This window comes from Eublepharis macularius, chromosome 5 (genome assembly GCF_028583425.1).
Source record: "Eublepharis macularius isolate TG4126 chromosome 5, MPM_Emac_v1.0, whole genome shotgun sequence".
NCBI classification, from domain to species: Eukaryota; Metazoa; Chordata; class Lepidosauria; order Squamata; family Eublepharidae; genus Eublepharis; species Eublepharis macularius.
Window position 1 is genome coordinate 101,281,682 of NC_072794.1, and position 16,281 is coordinate 101,297,962.

A 16,281-nucleotide genomic window follows, 5' to 3' on the forward strand; every position below is an offset into this window, starting at 1 on the left:
TTCTGGTATGCCTGTTTCCTGCTTCTAGCACTTTCTGGCCTGGAGGGCAGAGACTGGTCTTGGAGTGGTATTGAACTAGACAGTAGATGGAATTCATACATACCTCTTAAGGCACTTTTTAGCCTCTCTCCCACTGTAGATGTCCGTGTGCGGAAAAAGAAAAAGGCAATTTTAAGTGTGCTTGTACCAGGATCCTGAATTGATTTAGGTTCATGCTGGAAAGTTGATTGACAAAGGCATTTCACTTTTCCTGGGCTTTACAGTGTATGTGATATTGGCTTTAGTCTCCTCCTGCTTTGTGATTCTATGACTTTTCTCTGTAAGAGGGTCAGCTAGGGGCCACGTGGAATATGAACCCTCTGGATGAAAGGAACTTGCCTCTCCTCTCAGCAGATGCTTTAAGGATTTATCTGATTTCCTTATGCTTCATACTGCACTACACATTTTCACACCTCCAATAAAAAGACAGGAGGTCTTTTTTTAAAAAAGTGATACACAGAAACAAAGAAGCAGGAGCAGGTAAATGGCATCCTTCTAGAATCCTTTGCAGAAAATGCCACTTCACTTTGTTTCATTTTAAAGCCCTGCTTACTCATGGGAGCTCTTCTACTGAGCCCAAACTCTACAGCCAGAATGAAATGGCAACTAGGACTGCTTGGAGCAGCAGGCTAATAGCCCACAATGAAAGTTCCACGCGAGACTGAAGATACAAGTGCCGCTTTCCAGGTTGTAAGAATGAGTTCTTAATGAAATAGTAACTGATGCTGTGGACTAGACCCATGCCCCTGAGGAAGTCCGTTGTTGGACGAAATCTGTGTGATCTAATAGCCGGTCCCAGTTTGGGCTTGGAAGATTTTGCCACCGTCCACTGGAACATCTGTGAAAAGAATTAGAGAGACAGCATTTAGGAACTGGATACAAGATTTCCCACATTTATAAAGGACTTACCAGCTGGATAACTTTTGGACACTTGGAATTGTCACATATTGTGGTGAACTCTGTGTTGTTCATTCCTTGTTGAATGTACTAAGATTGTATGCTTGTACTATGATATATTTATTGTATATGAACGGTTCTAGAAAATTAGCACTTGGGCACTTTAACTTTGATAAACGATTCTCTTTGTCAACATTGTTGAGTAGTGCAATTACATTCCTCCTGATAAGGTTTTCCTTTCCTGTTGCACAATGAAAGTTCAGCAATTTCTGTTTTGGGGGATAGAAAAAGGCTCAGAAAAGGTGGGAGCCAAGTAAACTTTTGCTTGTGGACCATGGGAATGCAGAATCTTCGCAGCAGGGGGTAAAAAGGTGGGGTGTGTGAAGAGACAGTAGAGGGTTAGAGAAGTGAGATGGAAATCTGTGGGCAGTGCTAAGGAAGACTAATGCATGTTTTGCAGACAGGGATGAGGGCATAGGCAACAGTGGAACGGGGGGGGGTGAGCTCCTGTGGTCAGGTGAAAGAGAAGGCAGTGCGGGGGCTGCGAGGCCGCCTGAGCCATTTGCCTGCCCCACGGGACAGGGGGCAGCCAGCTTGCCGCGCACCCCCTTCCCTGCAGGGCAGGCAAAAGGCGGTGCGGTGCGGGTGGCCCCGCAGCCCCACGCGCTGCTTTTGCCTGCGTGGCATGGCAAACCGGCCGCCCCCTGTCCTGTGGGGCAGGTGAAAGCAGCACGGAGGGCTGGGAAGCCGCCCGCGCCATTCGCCAGGAGGCGAATGGCGCGGGCGGCTTCCCAGCCCTGCACACTGCCTCTATTACGCCCTGCGTGATGACGTCACCTGAGTGATGTCATCACGCAGCGCGGAGAGCGTGCGTGCGCTGTGTGCGTGCGCGAGGTCACCAGCCTAGGGTTGTCCCGGGCACGGGCAACCCTAGATCCTGCGCTGGGACCACCTCCCTCTCTATGTTCCTCCACGGCAGCTTCACTCATCTGAACAGGGGCTCCTGCAAGTGCCAGGCTGCACACGAGTGAAGCCAGCAGCAGCCCGTACATGGGCTTTCTCTGTGGTGGCCCCTACCCTGTGGAATGACCTGCCTGATGAAGCCAGAAAAGCCCCCACTCTCCTGGCTTTTTGTAAACGACGCAAAACCAAACTATTAAAAAAGTTTTTTTACTCAAATGGGAGGGCTGTATTGTAGGGAAGTGGTCTCAGATGCTTTGCTAATGAGTTAGGGACCATAGACTTCATCACTATATTGCCTTACATATTATCTGTTGCTTTAAATATGTGCTCCTGTGTACCACCAGTACTCCATGTTGTCTAATGTTAGTCCTAGAATTATGTTCTGCTTCAGTATTTTTTCTACTCTGTATTGGATTCTTGCTAATAATATGTCTTTTAAACTTGTATCTATTTATCCTATGGCATTGTTTATGGAAATGTCCTTGATACTTACTGATTGTACTAATCTCATACTGTGTAATCCGCCTTGAGTCTCAGTGAGAAAGACGGACTCTAAATGACACACACACAGTCCTAAAGAGATACCAGAAAGGAACTGCTACAAGACAGGCAGAGGCCAGATGTTCCAGTCGCTCAGAGGCTCCCAAGGCCTCCTCCGGAGCAGGCGCGAAGTGGCACGCAGCCGCGACTCCTCCTCTGCCGAAGCCCAGGAGCGAAGACTCCGCCTCGGGCTCTCACTGCTTCCCTCGACGAGGCCCTGGGCCGCGGCTGCTGGTGTGGTCTCTCGCTGAGCTGTCTGTCGCTGCTCCCTCGGGTGGAATGGCTCCATTGCGCTTCGCCGCCAACCTGGCCTGGCTCTTCCAGGAGCACCCGACGCTGCCCCAGCGGATAGAGGCGGCGGCGCAGGCGGGCTTCCAGGCGGCTGAGCTGGGGTTTCCTTACGCCTGCAGCGCCTCGGAACTGAGGGCGGCGGCGGAACGGGCCGGACTAGAGCTCATCCTGCTCAATACCCCGCCAGGTACCCACCCAACCGAATTTCCCTTCGCTGCCGGGCGCTCCTCCTCCATAGGCCTCGGATTCCCCTCACGCCCCCGACCTGGAGACCAGCCTCCCCTCATGGCATCAGGCACCAAAGAGCTCTCTTTGGCATGTAGGGCGCGCGTGTAGAATCGGAGGAATCTACAGGTGAAACTTTCCTGCCTTTGCTTTTCCATGCAAAGAAAAACAACTTCATTTTGTTGTTGCAAAGCTTCTGTCCGTTAAAAGGCAGCCCCGTACAAACTCCGCCTTTCACTGCTATCCTCTATGACGAAATATCTTACCGCATTATCTCCCCTTCAGCTAACATTGACCAGCCAATTTGTTTCTGCAGTTGTCGACCATGTGCCAGTATCTCTTACCTTGCCCTGTCCATCTTTATCACACTGGCTGTCCAGGATAATAATGACCAACATCACCCCCACTGGAAAATAAAAGTAGCTATTCTCTCCCCCCCCTTTCCCTTTAACTCCTTAGTGGAAGGAACATCTCCCTTATGCCCCAAGCAGTGGTTGATTTCACCTGTTAGAGAAAAGGTAGGCTGATTTCAAGCATCCAAGTACTGCTACTCAAAAAATACCTGTGGCAGGATGCAAGTGAGCTCCACTGACTTCAAGGACTCAAGAGCCCCTCTTGCCTCATTGTATGCATATGTTCTTGCCTACAAATATAGAGCACATACTGTGTTAAAAACAGCAGGGGTCATATATGTCACATACCCTTTTCTACCTGAGTTTGCATCAGAGCATCAGGTTACCCTCCAGCCGGATGTGATTTGCTGTATACCCTGCCATCCTGGAGGCTTGAGACTGTTTACTGCTCTTTTTCTCAGGAAATCAAGAAAAAGGTGACAAGGGCTTAGGTGCCGTGCCTGGCCGTCAGCTTGAGTTCCGAGAGACCCTGGCTTTGGCTGTGCAATATGCCAAGACTCTGCAGTGTCCAAGGTATTATTATGCTAAGATGTGTGTTAAACCAATAGTGGGTGAGATCTTGTATGCAACACAATATTAGGGTCACCCAGTTGTACTTGAAAGGGAAATTGCTATGTGGAGATTTAACCTGAGCAGAATCTTCCTGGGGATGTTACTTTACTGAGGGATTATTCATAAAGCTTCCTCCTACATCATAATGCTGCTGGGGAAATAAAAGATGCTTCTTCATCATTACAAACCATGCAATAGCTGAGCCTGGCTTTTTGGTCAGGAAAGCAAATATGGCTGCCCATTTACCTTGGGTGGCATTATTTATTTATTTCATCTATAGCCCTCCTCCCATGGGAACCCAAAGCAGGTTTCATCAGTCTCCTCTCCATTATATCCTCACAACAACCCTGTGAGGTAAGTTAGGCTGAGTGAATGTGACTGGCTCAAGGCCACCCAGCAAGCTTCCGTGGCAGATTGGGGATTTGAACCTGGGTCTCCCAAATCCTAGTCTGGAACTCTTGAGGTACATTAGGAGTAATTTGGTGCTTTCACTAACCACCCCCACCCCCACCCCCTCACATAACATGGTGTTCACACAATAAAGGGTAGGAAGTAAGAGGCAACAGGTGTAGGTTGTTATCCATTCCATAGTTCATTGAAGGCAGAGGGTCGTTTTTCTCTTGCCTTGAGCCAAGCCCTAAACTGCAAGGAAATCTTAGCACTGTGATTTTATGTTGGGCACTGGCTACTGCAGGCATTTTCCTCATTAATTACATCAAATTAAAGCAGCTGCAATATAAGCACTGCATTGTTATGAATAGTTCCAGGGGTGGATTCTTCCTGTGTAGACTCTTCTGTAGTAAAATGCCCATGTAAAGAGGAGCCATAGAAAAACAGGTAAGAAAGGGGAGGGGGTGGAGAGAGAAAGCTAGTTCAAGGAAGAACAAGAGTGGGAGGTGAAATGGGAGGGTGAACATTGTTTTCTGCCCTGTTATACTCTGTGCAAAACATGGGTTTTGAAGATGGAGGGAGGTAGCTTGAGGGAGGGAGGATGGCCACGGTTTAGACAGGAAGTGGTTGAGAACAGAGAACAAAGCAATAGGAAGCAAAAAGGAAGAGAAAAACTCCACATGTAGTATGTGATACCAAGTGCTGAAGAGGGCAGTGGAGACTTAGAGCCCTTTTTCACACTCTTTTCCAAACCAAACCTCAGCCCAGGTATTGAAAATTGTATCAGTTAGAATTACAGTATGTAAACTAGCTATTTTGTCAAACTTTCAGATAAAGTAGTTCTGTTTTAAAAGCTTACTTACACATTCACAAACCAAAGAGGGGTAATAAAAACATATTACCTTTTTAAAGCCTTCTGTCCTCTGAGGGCAGCATAACTGTACTTGGTATGTGAAGGAGGCTGTTTGTCACTGTGAGCCAGCTTCCTCCCTAGTTGGCATGAGCAGCTGCGGCTTACTGGAATGCCATTGATTGGAGAAAGCAAGGTGAACCAAATCAAGCATTCCAGTCTGGGGGCAGCATGCGTTATTGGCTCAATGCTTATAAGGAGAAGCTGGGCAGCAAAAGCTACTTGGGCCACAAGGGGCATATGCTAGTTAGGACTGTTCCATACTCTTGCCATTATTAACAGTTCTGCACCTCTGCACAAGGAAGGCAATAGCAAACCACCTCTATTTCTCACTTGGCTTAAAAGTCCCTTGCTGGGATTGCCATAAGTCAGTTGTGTCTTGACAGTGCGTTACACACATGCTACTGCACAAGTTCATGGCCTTGTTTAGGCTACTTGGGGAGAAAGCAAAACAAAGTGGCACAGCTGTTTGAGCCCATCTTCCCCAGTTTCTGGATTAATGAACGCCAGCTTGATTCTGTAAACATGGAATAATGGTTAGAATTCCCAAGTCCCCTTGAAAGCATTACATGCATTGAAATGGTGAACATTTTAGATTCTCTTGTAATGCCTGCTCCATATTGAATGTTTTTGCTGGCTTCACTTAAAAGCCTTGGAGAGGCAAGGTGATGTGGGTTATCCATTGCTCAGGGTCACTTCATAGGTCAGTGCACAAGCAGCAGACAGCTTTTTCTGAAGTTTCCTTACAGCAGTTTTCTGGGTATGAGGGCAAACAAATGCATTTCTTCTGGCCCTTAGTCCATGCCAGAGTCTGCTGGCTCAACCTCACTTTCCCCCTTGTATGTATAGAATTCACCTTCTGGCTGGGCGACTTCCTGTGGGGGCTGAGCGGGAGGCAGTGTCTGCTGAGATGGAAGCCACCTTCACAGAGAACCTCAGATACGCTGCTGATATCCTGGCTCAGGTAGGGGGTAGGGTGGACACATTTACATAGAAGTGTTTGTTACTTTAACAAAAGGCATTAGGCAAGCACCCTACAAGAATTAGTTTCATAGGATAGGAAGATTCCTCCCTGGACAGCAGCTCCATAGAAGAGAAGTCCTAAATGGTCAAAAGATGGCAACACCTGCTTGGAGACGATCCAACCCCTGTTAATTAACCCCAGACAAGCCACTGTAAGTGGGGGCAACACAGAGGAAGAATACTGGTTAGGATTTGGGAAAGAGGATGGAAATAGATAGGAATTTGTCAATCTGTTGAGCCAGGCCCAGGATACACAGGGTGAGGGTAATCAGAGTGCCATGTTTCCCCTTCCTTTGGCAGGCCCAGGATACACAGGGTGAGGGTAATTAGAGTGCCATGTTTCCCCTTCCTTTGCAAGTTAATAGGATTGTGTTCCCATTTCTATTTGGTTTTGCAGCAAAACCTAATTGGACTACTGGAGCCTATTAACAGTAGGATTACTGATCCTCGCTACTTCTTGACCACCCCACATCAAGGTAAGCCAAAGCTTAAGGCTTCCCTTTTGCAGGCAGGGATGGTTCTTTTAGAGCTTGTTCCAGGACTGATAACTTACTGGGGCCCTAAGATTGGCTAGGTTAGGAGGTAAGTGATTAAAATTTAGAATCACAGTACTGGTGATGCTAATTCCCTGTATTCCTTCAGCTGCTGCCATCTTGAAGAAAGTGGGAAGCCCTAACCTGAAGTTGCAACTGGTGAGTCCCTTATTTGAAAAGTGACTTCTAGTTTCATACATTAGCTGCAGCCTGTGCTTGGGGCTTAGAATAGCTGGCTAACTGGCACAGCATATGGATGTGGCCCATAACCAAAGGCCAAGGGATACACTGAATTCTGGCAGAGAAACAGGATGGAGTACCTGTGCTGGCCTTGGACTAAACTTGTAAATTCTGATATTTGCTCCACAGGATATTTTCCATTGCCAAATCATGGATGGGAATTTGACTCAGAACCTGGAGATGTATTTCCCAATTCTTGGTAAGGAGGAGAACGTAGAATACCTATAAACAATTTTACAAGTTCACAACCTGCCTCTCCATTCTTTAGGTCTTGTGCTTATATAGTCAGTGCCCTCTTCAAAACTGGAACCCCTTGTGCTTTGGTATTATAGAGGTATTTAAATAAAAGGACTAGTGGTGGGCCTAACTGCAGCATGATTTTGGCAGCAGTCTGAAAATATTGCCCATAAAAAGATGGGGCAGGGTGCTAAATCCAGTCAGTCATTCATTTCTGACAGATGTCTTCCTTTGTAGGACACATTCAGGTTGCTCAGGTACCAGCACGGCATGAGCCTGACAGCCCTGGAGAACTAGACTTCTCGTACCTCTTCCAGCTTCTGGAGTCAATGGGTTACAGTGGTTATATAGGATGCGAGTATGCTCCTAGAGGTTAGTCTGCCTTTTTCCTAGGTGAAGTGGACAGGGAAAGGTCTTGCTGTGTGAAACTGACTGGTTTAGGTGGAGAGCTTCAGGCAGCCCTGAACCCACAAGCTGCAGCTCTCCTTGCTGGTGCCTCTCAGTGCAGAGAGTGGTAACCCAGCTGTTATCTCCTTACCACCCTGGGGCATGGGGACTTTACAGATGTTCAGCCTGAGGTAGCTCCAATGCTTGGGGGGTGGGTGGGTGGGCTGTCTTTCAATTGTAGTCCAATTTAATGAATACACTTATGACTTCCTTTGTAGGAGACACAGTAAAGGGGCTCAGCTGGCTACGGTCGTACTGGGAGAGACATGGTCTACGTGATGGTGGAAGCTGAGGGGTTAAGCCCAGGGGCTGAGAAACTAGAACAAAGTGCATCATAGATGGAATGAATGGCACTCTCCACTACCATGTGGCAGAGGAGGGAAAAAGGCTGAGCGCAGTGCTGGATCAGTTACCTAAACCTTGTTTCATTATATGCCCCTCTTTGGGCACACAAATGCAGTGGGATGTCATCTCCTAATAAAGTGGCTCTGCTAGTATATTTAAGTACCAAGATCCCAGAACTGATAAATCCCTACACCCATGTCATTTATGTTTGTGAACAGATGGCATTCCTACTCATTGTTCTCCCTGTAAGAGAGAGACTCTACCTTGCTCTTTTGGAATGTAGTTTGTCTGCAGCTGCTCTCCCCCCTCCCCTCTGTCTAATTACACTTATAAGGGCTAACCCTTGTAGGAGTGAAAAATTACGTTTTCACTGGTAGATAATACTACAGGCCTGCCTCTGCTTGCTATTAAAGAATGGAAGTAGTTTGCTATAAAGGAAAGAAGGAAATCCCCCGTCTCCAAAACCAAGCCCTCTGGTACCACCTAGAGGCCTCTATATGAAATTCCCTGCATTCCGAGGGGCATACAGGAACGCTCTGCTTTTCAGTTATGTCTTCATGCTGCACAGCATGTTACTGCTTGAATTACATTCACCCACAGCCCTAGGCACAGCATCTTCTGCTGTACAACTCAAGGCCCTGGGCTCCAGCCTCAGACGCTAGCAGATCTTAATGTTACAACTCATCCAAGCCTGAACCAGCAACCTTGGAAAATTAACTAGTCTAGCCTACAAGGCTGATGTGGGAATCTGGCAGTGATCCCACCCACCCAGTCAGAAATGCTAGAGGTATGTAGATGGGAACTTGCTCTGCCTTTGCCCCAGGGACAAATACAGCAACTGACACAAAGTATTTTACTGTCACAATTAATGATCTGCTTTATTTAATTTACTGTACATTCACTTCATATAAAACATTCTCATCATTGTTCCATATCCTCCCTTGGTTAAAGCCCACCCAGTGAGTCACTGTAAAAGGCAGGGCCAAGTCTGTCACTCCAGTCTTTTGCTCTGGTGCCAGAAAGCGGACACCTAACACCAACAAAGCCAAGGACAGCCTTGCCTCATTGGGCGGCTCCTGTGTTAAAGGAGTGATCCATCCTTTTAGCCCGGCCGGGCAGTCTGCTCCTGTCTCCAGAGCACCCCAGTTCCTCTAGTGATTCCGTTCAGCTCAGCCAGAATTCTTCAAAATGCTGTCTTCTTAACTGGCTAGTTCTAGCCTTGCGTTGCCTGTAGTCCTGGGCACCTGCCACCCTGAGCCGCCACCTCTGTTCCATCCCTACTGTTGCTGGGTCTGTGCCACATACCCCAAAAGAGAGAGACCAACCAATACTATAGGAGCCCTGTCCAGAGGTTGAAGCAAGCTGTGTTTATGACAGATTCCAGGTGGTGATATGTGGACACTAGCTGGGGCAATGGGCTCTCGCTGTTCTGGGGCTGCACTGGAAACGGCTCCCGAAAAACCACTGTCAGACTCTGCAAAGGAAGATCGTTGAGTTATTAGCTTGTTGGGTTGGGTTATTAGCTTCATTTCTAGTCCACCTTTCTCAGTGGGAAGGTGGATTACAAATATAAGAACTTTTCAGTCAATCAGCAAGCATATTACAAAGTATGATAAAAATATTAACAGCAAAGATTCCTTGTAAAACGGACTAATGCACTGGGGCTGAGCAGATTACAAGTATGTGAAAGGCTTGTCAGTCAATCAGTGAACAGAAATACAAAATACAGCAATTCAGTCTAACAGCAAAAATTCTTAATAAAATAATGCAACAACACAAGCAAACAAAAAAACTATCATAAGGCAATGAAGCAATGTAGGTAAATCTAACGGTAAGATTCTTAGTCAAATAAAACAATGCAATAGGGCTGATAATTAAACTGTTTAAGGCAACAAATCAATCCATGTAGGAAAAGTTTGCTTTTTTATGGAAGTCACTTCCTGAGTTGGTTCATTATACTCTAGTTTTGCTCTCTTCATAAGAACGCCTTCCTGAACAAAGCTGTTTTACATCTTCTGCAAAACGATAAGTTACCAGTCTGCTCTCATGTCTCATACACTGAGCAGCAAAGTCTTTTTTAAAGCAGTACCCTTTAAAGATAAATTTCCAATCACAATTCTTGAAGTCAACATAGAGCCATTGTGCGACACAGAAAGGCAGAACCACTCATAAATGGCAGCAGTTGTTCAAACCTAAATTGTAAAACTGGGCACTTCCTGTTCATGGTCAGTTGGGTTAAGTGCCAGAAACATGTCTCCCAATGTGCTGGAAAGTGTTCTCTCTCAGCATTTTCCAAAATCCCAGTATCAATCTCATTCCCCTTTGAACTGCTAGCCTGTAGAGGCAGAGGTCCTTACCGTTTTTCCTGAATGGGAATCAAGAAATACAAGAACAAAACAGTCTGTAAATTTCTGGTTCAACACGACCTGCAAAGAGAAGGAAATAGTGCTGCCTCATGAGAGAGTCCCCACACTATAACACTAAACAAAGGGAAGAAAAGCATCGTCATTTTACTTGCCAAGAGGATCAGGGATTCTGCCTGGGGTGACAGAGAGGAGAAAAACACAGTAAAAACACTACAGGATTCCTAGAAATTTCCTAATTATCTATACACCCAAATGGGAAAAGAGATTCTGTTCAATGCGGTCAGCTTTTAACAAAGGAGTGAAGATCATTCCTGGAAGGCTACTAGGCAGGGTTCTGTTTCTTACTGGCCAAGGCGGGATTGTCTCCAGGATCACTCATGCAGGGTAAACTAATGAGAAGGTAGAGACACAAGCAGGACAAAATGTTCCTGGAAGATCGTTACCAGGTACTGGGTGCCAGCATCTGTATTCTGGAAATGGCGACAGCTCTGTGGGAAACGACTCAGCAGCACCTTGATAAGACTCTGGTACCAGGAGACAGTCATGGTGAGAAAGCAGCTCTGCCAGGAACAGAAAAGGAAGAGGGAGGCTGATGAGCTTACAGCACTGTGCACAGAGATGGATGCTCTATAAAGGCAGCTGCCTTTATGGGGTATTTCAAAAAAGCATTTGTTGCAACGTGCCAAAGGATTTGCTGAACGTGACAGAAGTGTATACAGCTTGATCCAGACCAACCACTCACCAGCTGGGGATCGATGTCAGCAATGGACTTCCTGTGCACAGCATCCAGCAGCTCCTCGAGTTCACCCAGGCAGAGCTTGCCCAGCTTCAGCTTGTCAGAGGCAAGGGGCTCAAGAAGGAAGAGCCGTTTCCAGAGGTTGTCACGGCGACAGTGACACTTAGCAAGCTGCACCATGTTGCTGAGCTGCTTCTGGGCAGCAGCAACCTCTGAGGCAAGCAGTGGGAATAGCGGGGATGTGTAGAAGAGCCCAGGGCCCACCTTGACCTGCAGACCTGCATAGAACTCGCCACTGTTCTCTACCTCCTCCCAGGGCTCTGACACTTCCTTTCGCTGCCAGCCATCCTCAGCTGTCTCCCATGCTGCACGTCCCACAACTGGCTCCAGTGACTCCCGCTGTAGACGTGGCAGCTTTTTGAAACGCCGCATATCTGCAGTTAATCGTGGGAACAGTTCCCGCTGGCTTGTCATGATCACATAGAAGTGCAACCTGGGAGAGGGGGAGAAATAAAGGTTGCTACTGCAGCTTCTCTCTCCACAAATAATCCCAAGGAAATTCAGCTACTTCTCCAATATAACCCTTTCTCCCTCTCTCACCACCCCCAAATAAGTGGCATAGACTGCTACACAGCATAGTCAAAACAGTCATGTCCCTCCAGACTCATATTGCTCCCCCAAGTGAACATGCTTCTGCCTGCAAATGTCCAACTCTGCTCTCACCGTAGCATGTGTCGCTCTGCCTCGCTCTGATCCTCAAAGGGTGCTGCACTGTGGCACACAAGTAGCGATACATCAAAGTCATCGTGGTGACGGAGACCCTCGGAATCCTTGTAAGAGCCAGAACTGTAAGAACAGAGTGGTGTAAGGGAATTTTCTACAGGGTAAGTTGTTAGGATAAGTGAACTGAGGGCGATGGCTGCAGGTTTCTGGATCACTGCAGCTAACAGTTCAAATGAACTGAAAGTAAAACATACAAATGCAATATTATACTTTCACCTCTTGCAAGTGGATAAATCCATCAAATATAAATATATTTATGGCCTGACTGGTTATTAATGTAGAATTATAATGTGTTTTGGATTTACAGATTCATTGCCACATACAGTTTGGACCAAGGACATCAGAGGAGTAAAATCAGTAGATAAAAATAGCTCAATATGTTTGAAGTTACAAAACATCATACATATCTGAAAGCCCATAGCTGAGTGGTGCCGGGGTACTTGTGTGTTAGTTTCCCTGGTCAAGAGTACACATTACACAGCTTACAACTCCACCCTATAATTCATTCATGTATTATAATGAAATCTGTGTATGTTTGCTTTTTTGTAAAATACTGGTAATGATCTGCAGAAACATGGCAATTATGAAGGCTGTTGTTGGCAATGTCTGCCTTTTGTGTCAGAAAAAACTGTAAGCACATTTACTTGTTTTGTGCAAGAGGAGTGCCTTGCATTTGAATTTTCCCATTCTGAATATTCAAACCTCGGTCTATTGAATGCCTAAATCTTGTTTTAGAGCAGCTATTACTTCGCAGGATTACAAATTCCAGCATAAAGCCAGTTTGGTGAAGTGGTTAAGAGTGCGGGACACTAATCTGGAGAACTGGGTTTGATTCTCCACTTGAAGCCAGCTGGGTGACCTTGGGTCAGTCACAGCTTCTAGGAGCTCTCTCAGCCCCACCCACCTCACAGGGTGATTGTTGTGGGGCTAATAATAGCATACTTTGTAAACCACTCTGAGTGGGCATTAAGTTGTCCTGAAAGGCGGTATATAAATTGAATGTTGTTATTATTAATATTATTAAAATGATACAAATGATTTGGTGGTGAATTTGGAATTGTGAGTGTCCCATATAGATTGGGCAGCAAAAGACTGCAACCCAAACTCTCAGTTAATAAAACTCTAGAAGAGACCACTAAGGACTTAATATGTAGGCAGGGGAAAACTGAGCTTGTTTATGCTGTAACTGGGGAGCCAGTGGGGAATGTAACGTTGCAAGAGAAGAGACCGAAGCCTCCCCAAGAAGCTGACAAACAAGATTTTTTCTTCTGTGGAGGAAGCACACTGTGAGAATGTGATTCTGGAAGAAAGAAAAGAATGAAAAGCAGCACTCAAAGAGAGTAGGCAGAATCTGAGTGGGGAGACATCAGTTGTGGAAAATCAAGTTGCTTGCACAAGATTCTCAAAAGGATCAAAGGAGTTTCGTGTTACAGAAAAAAATCCCTATCAAAGCTTCCTATGCTCTCAATTGTCTGCATTAACAGAAAGTTGCTGGTCGAATAAATGCTAGTTGTTTCAGACTGGTTTCAAAGTAGGTGTACAGAACAAAAACAGCCTGATTTTTTTTTTAAAAAAAATGACTCAGTACAATTTATAGTGAGTTTAAGTGTTCCATTTACAATGATGCAAAATACATTTTTGTTAGGCCTGGACACAAGATAATAAATTGTGTTACTCACAGAAGCACTGTACTCAATGCCATTTCAAAGCACTACAGAACAAGCGAGATGAGAGATGCTGACAAAAACAACACTGGAAGAATGGGCCAAATGGCACAGGAAGTAAAGAAAACAACCAAGAAATCGTTCACCTGTTCCAGATGGAGACTAGGGCATACTCATTTTGCTCAGGGCTGGAGGTTGCCTTCTTGCCCTCAGTGCTAGTTCCTGGCCTGGCCATGCGTAGTGGCTTCATATGGTAGGTGCTGGCATGGTCAGTTATGTAATTGTAGAGCTGGTGGGCTGTGATGGTGTTGGTAGGTAAAGCCAGGGTACCTATGGAAAAGAAAGCTGCATATCAGACTGCTTATAGGTCCCTACATAAGGTCTTACTGTGGTTCCTTGGCAAGGGTAGAAATAGGCTGTAACTGATAAACAGAAAGCACTGTATTCCAAACTTGGCCCCCTGCATGCTGATAAATGAATCTCTACAATGGGGCCAGGTATGGATTGGAAAGATTTTTTCCTACAAACTTGGAAGAAACTCCAGGTTTGCAGAAAAATCTGAAGTAAAAAAAAAAGTGTTTTAAAAATAGATCAAGTCATAGGTGATGTGAAAGATCCTAGAGAGCTGATGCTGAATATAAAATATTAACCTTGATAAACCAACCATCTGATTTAAGTATAAGGCAGCTTTATGTATGTTCATGAGTATCCCACTGTGTGCATTTACGCAGACATAACAACTTAAACATGAAAACAATAGTGCCTATTATTGTAAGATCATTTCCACCATTTGAGGGGTTGCTAGGCAACTCACAAAATACTCCCGACTCTCAGCCAGCTAGCAGCACTGAAAAGGAGCCATGGAGCCTCCTCCCTTTGCAGGGCTGCTCACCCTATTCAAACGGCCTCTGCAGTGGAAAGGATGGCCACTTTGGCTAGCTGTCCTCTTCCTGCTGCAGGAGCCTGCTTTGAGCTGCCCATTAGCTGGCTAGTAGCAGGGGAGGGGGAAGCGGACCAGTGGGATAGCTGTGGATTCCGACTTGCCCATTTACTCATTCCAGCTGTTATCCAAATCTGCAGAGTAAATGCTGTATGGAATATGAGCTATACATGAGATATGTCAGGATCAAACCTTCGAACACTTTAAATAAATATGATTCTGCCCCAAACCCTGGAACTGCAGGGGTTTGTGTGTGTAGTTTATACCTATTAATACACACACACACCGTGACCTGGATGGCCTAGGCTAGCCTCATCAGATCTTGGAAGCAAAGGAGATTTGGCCCTAGTTAGTACTTGGATGGGAGACCACCAAGAACGCCCAGGGTCACTATGCAGAGGCAGGCAGTGGCAAACCACATTGGTTCATCTCTTGCCTTGAAAACCCTTATGGGATAACCATAAGTCAGCTGCAATTTGATGGAACCATCTCTCCAGGATTTACAGCAGAGGATTTTCACATCACAACCTGATCAATTTTAATTGAAATTGTCAGACTGAACCTGCTGTATGCAAAGTAGATGCTCTGAGCCACAGTCCCATCGCAATGAGGGTGCTATATAAAATCAACACAATTACTAACACAATCCTTGTCTCCCATGTACTATAACCCCTTACCAGGTCTCTAGGACGGCCATGGATGTATAGGCACTGACCTGGATAGCCCAAGCAAACCCAATCTCATTACATATTAGAAGCTAAGCAAGGTTGGCCTTGGTTAGTACTTGGATGGGAGACATCCCCAAGAAGACCAGGGTCACGATGCAGAGGAAGGCAATGGCAAACCACCTCTGTTTGTCTCTTGCCTTGAAAACCCCAGCAGGGGTTGCCATAAATCAGTTAAGACTTGATAGCACATTCCACCATCAACATCATTTCTAGAGGCTTCCCAAATTGCCTCAAGAGTACTCACCCTGGAAGATGTGGTTGCGTCCAAACTTGGGGATGTCGGGATGCTGGGTAATGAAGTCTTCCAAGAAACCAGTGAGGTGATAGCCTTGTCGCAGTGCCATGTGGGAGCCAAGCAGGTACTGGTGCACAATGCGCAAGTGGAAATCGTAGCTGAATGAGTGTACATGCATGAGATCACGGACCTTGTCACACTCCTCCGTGAAGAGCATAGACAGCTAGGAAAAATCAAGAGAATGCCAACCTGGAACTGACAAGTCTAGCAAGGTTGCAATATTATTGCACAGTTTATGGATGAAGTGGGGTGAATGGATTAGGAGTTTCAAAGAAAATGTGGTAGTAGAAGAAACTTGGCTGGATACTTTTCTCCATACTGATACTCTCCAATTTAGGCAACAGTTTAATTCCTACAGAAAGTATCTACAGCAGAAAGTGTGGCCAAATCTGAGCATAACTCTTTCATGTTAAATCAAAAAGAGTCCAGTAGCACCTTTAAGACTCTTTTTGCTACCACAGACTAACACGGCTAACTCCTCTGCATCTTTCATGTTAAAGGACTTTGCTTGTGCTGTCTAGGAAGCTCTCAAAGGCTTAACTTGTATAGCCCTCATCTCTCTAGTTATCTTTAAAATTCTCTGTGTGAATCCACTTCCCAACTCTTCTGTATACCATATGCCAACATCCCATGAGCTTAGTTCTTCTTTCTCCTCTGGTATTACTGTACTTTGCAATTAAGATAGAATGCAGTCACTTGGCATAGGTCTCTTGTGGTTACTTCT

At 45.8% G+C, this 16,281-nt stretch overlaps 2 protein-coding genes across 3 annotated transcripts in view; one reads left to right on the forward strand and one right to left on the reverse strand.

Moving 5' to 3' along the window:
- The first annotated feature begins 2,517 nt into the window (after positions 1-2,517).
- Positions 2,518-8,204, forward strand: HYI (hydroxypyruvate isomerase (putative)). The gene is made up of 8 exons (XM_054980738.1): positions 2,518-2,917; positions 3,770-3,881; positions 6,070-6,184; positions 6,641-6,719; positions 6,886-6,935; positions 7,146-7,215; positions 7,491-7,625; positions 7,919-8,204. Exons 1-8 carry the CDS (start codon positions 2,719-2,721, stop codon positions 7,990-7,992), a joined length of 834 nt encoding a protein of 277 aa, XP_054836713.1. The 5' UTR covers positions 2,518-2,718; the 3' UTR covers positions 7,993-8,204.
- Positions 8,205-8,639: 435 nt separating this feature from the next.
- The window catches only part of SZT2 (SZT2 subunit of KICSTOR complex), a 116,839-nt gene continuing 109,197 nt past the window's right edge, over positions 8,640-16,281 (reverse strand). For both annotated transcript variants that reach the window (XM_054982041.1, XM_054982040.1), the window contains exons 66-72: positions 15,507-15,720; positions 13,741-13,924; positions 11,871-11,993; positions 11,154-11,640; positions 10,855-10,971; positions 10,403-10,471; positions 8,640-9,519 (exon numbers count right to left, since the gene is read on the reverse strand). In XM_054982041.1, coding sequence (XP_054838016.1) covers positions 9,376-9,519; positions 10,403-10,471; positions 10,855-10,971; positions 11,154-11,640; positions 11,871-11,993; positions 13,741-13,924; positions 15,507-15,720 — 1,338 coding nt within the window. In that variant the 3' untranslated portion in view covers positions 8,640-9,375. The remainder of the gene's footprint in view (positions 9,520-10,402; positions 10,472-10,854; positions 10,972-11,153; positions 11,641-11,870; positions 11,994-13,740; positions 13,925-15,506; positions 15,721-16,281) is intronic.

Bases quoted from the DNA above. Each gene is read 5' to 3' on its own strand.
- HYI (XM_054980738.1), top strand. From the start codon at position 2,719: ATGGCTCCATTGCGCTTCGCCGCCAACCTGGCCTGGCTCTTCCAGGAG. The intron at 3,882-6,069 runs GTATTATTATGC...TTGTATGTATAG, and splicing joins AAGACTCTGCAGTGTCCAAG to AATTCACCTTCTGGCTGGGC. The intron at 6,936-7,145 runs GTGAGTCCCTTA...TTTGCTCCACAG, and splicing joins CTAACCTGAAGTTGCAACTG to GATATTTTCCATTGCCAAAT.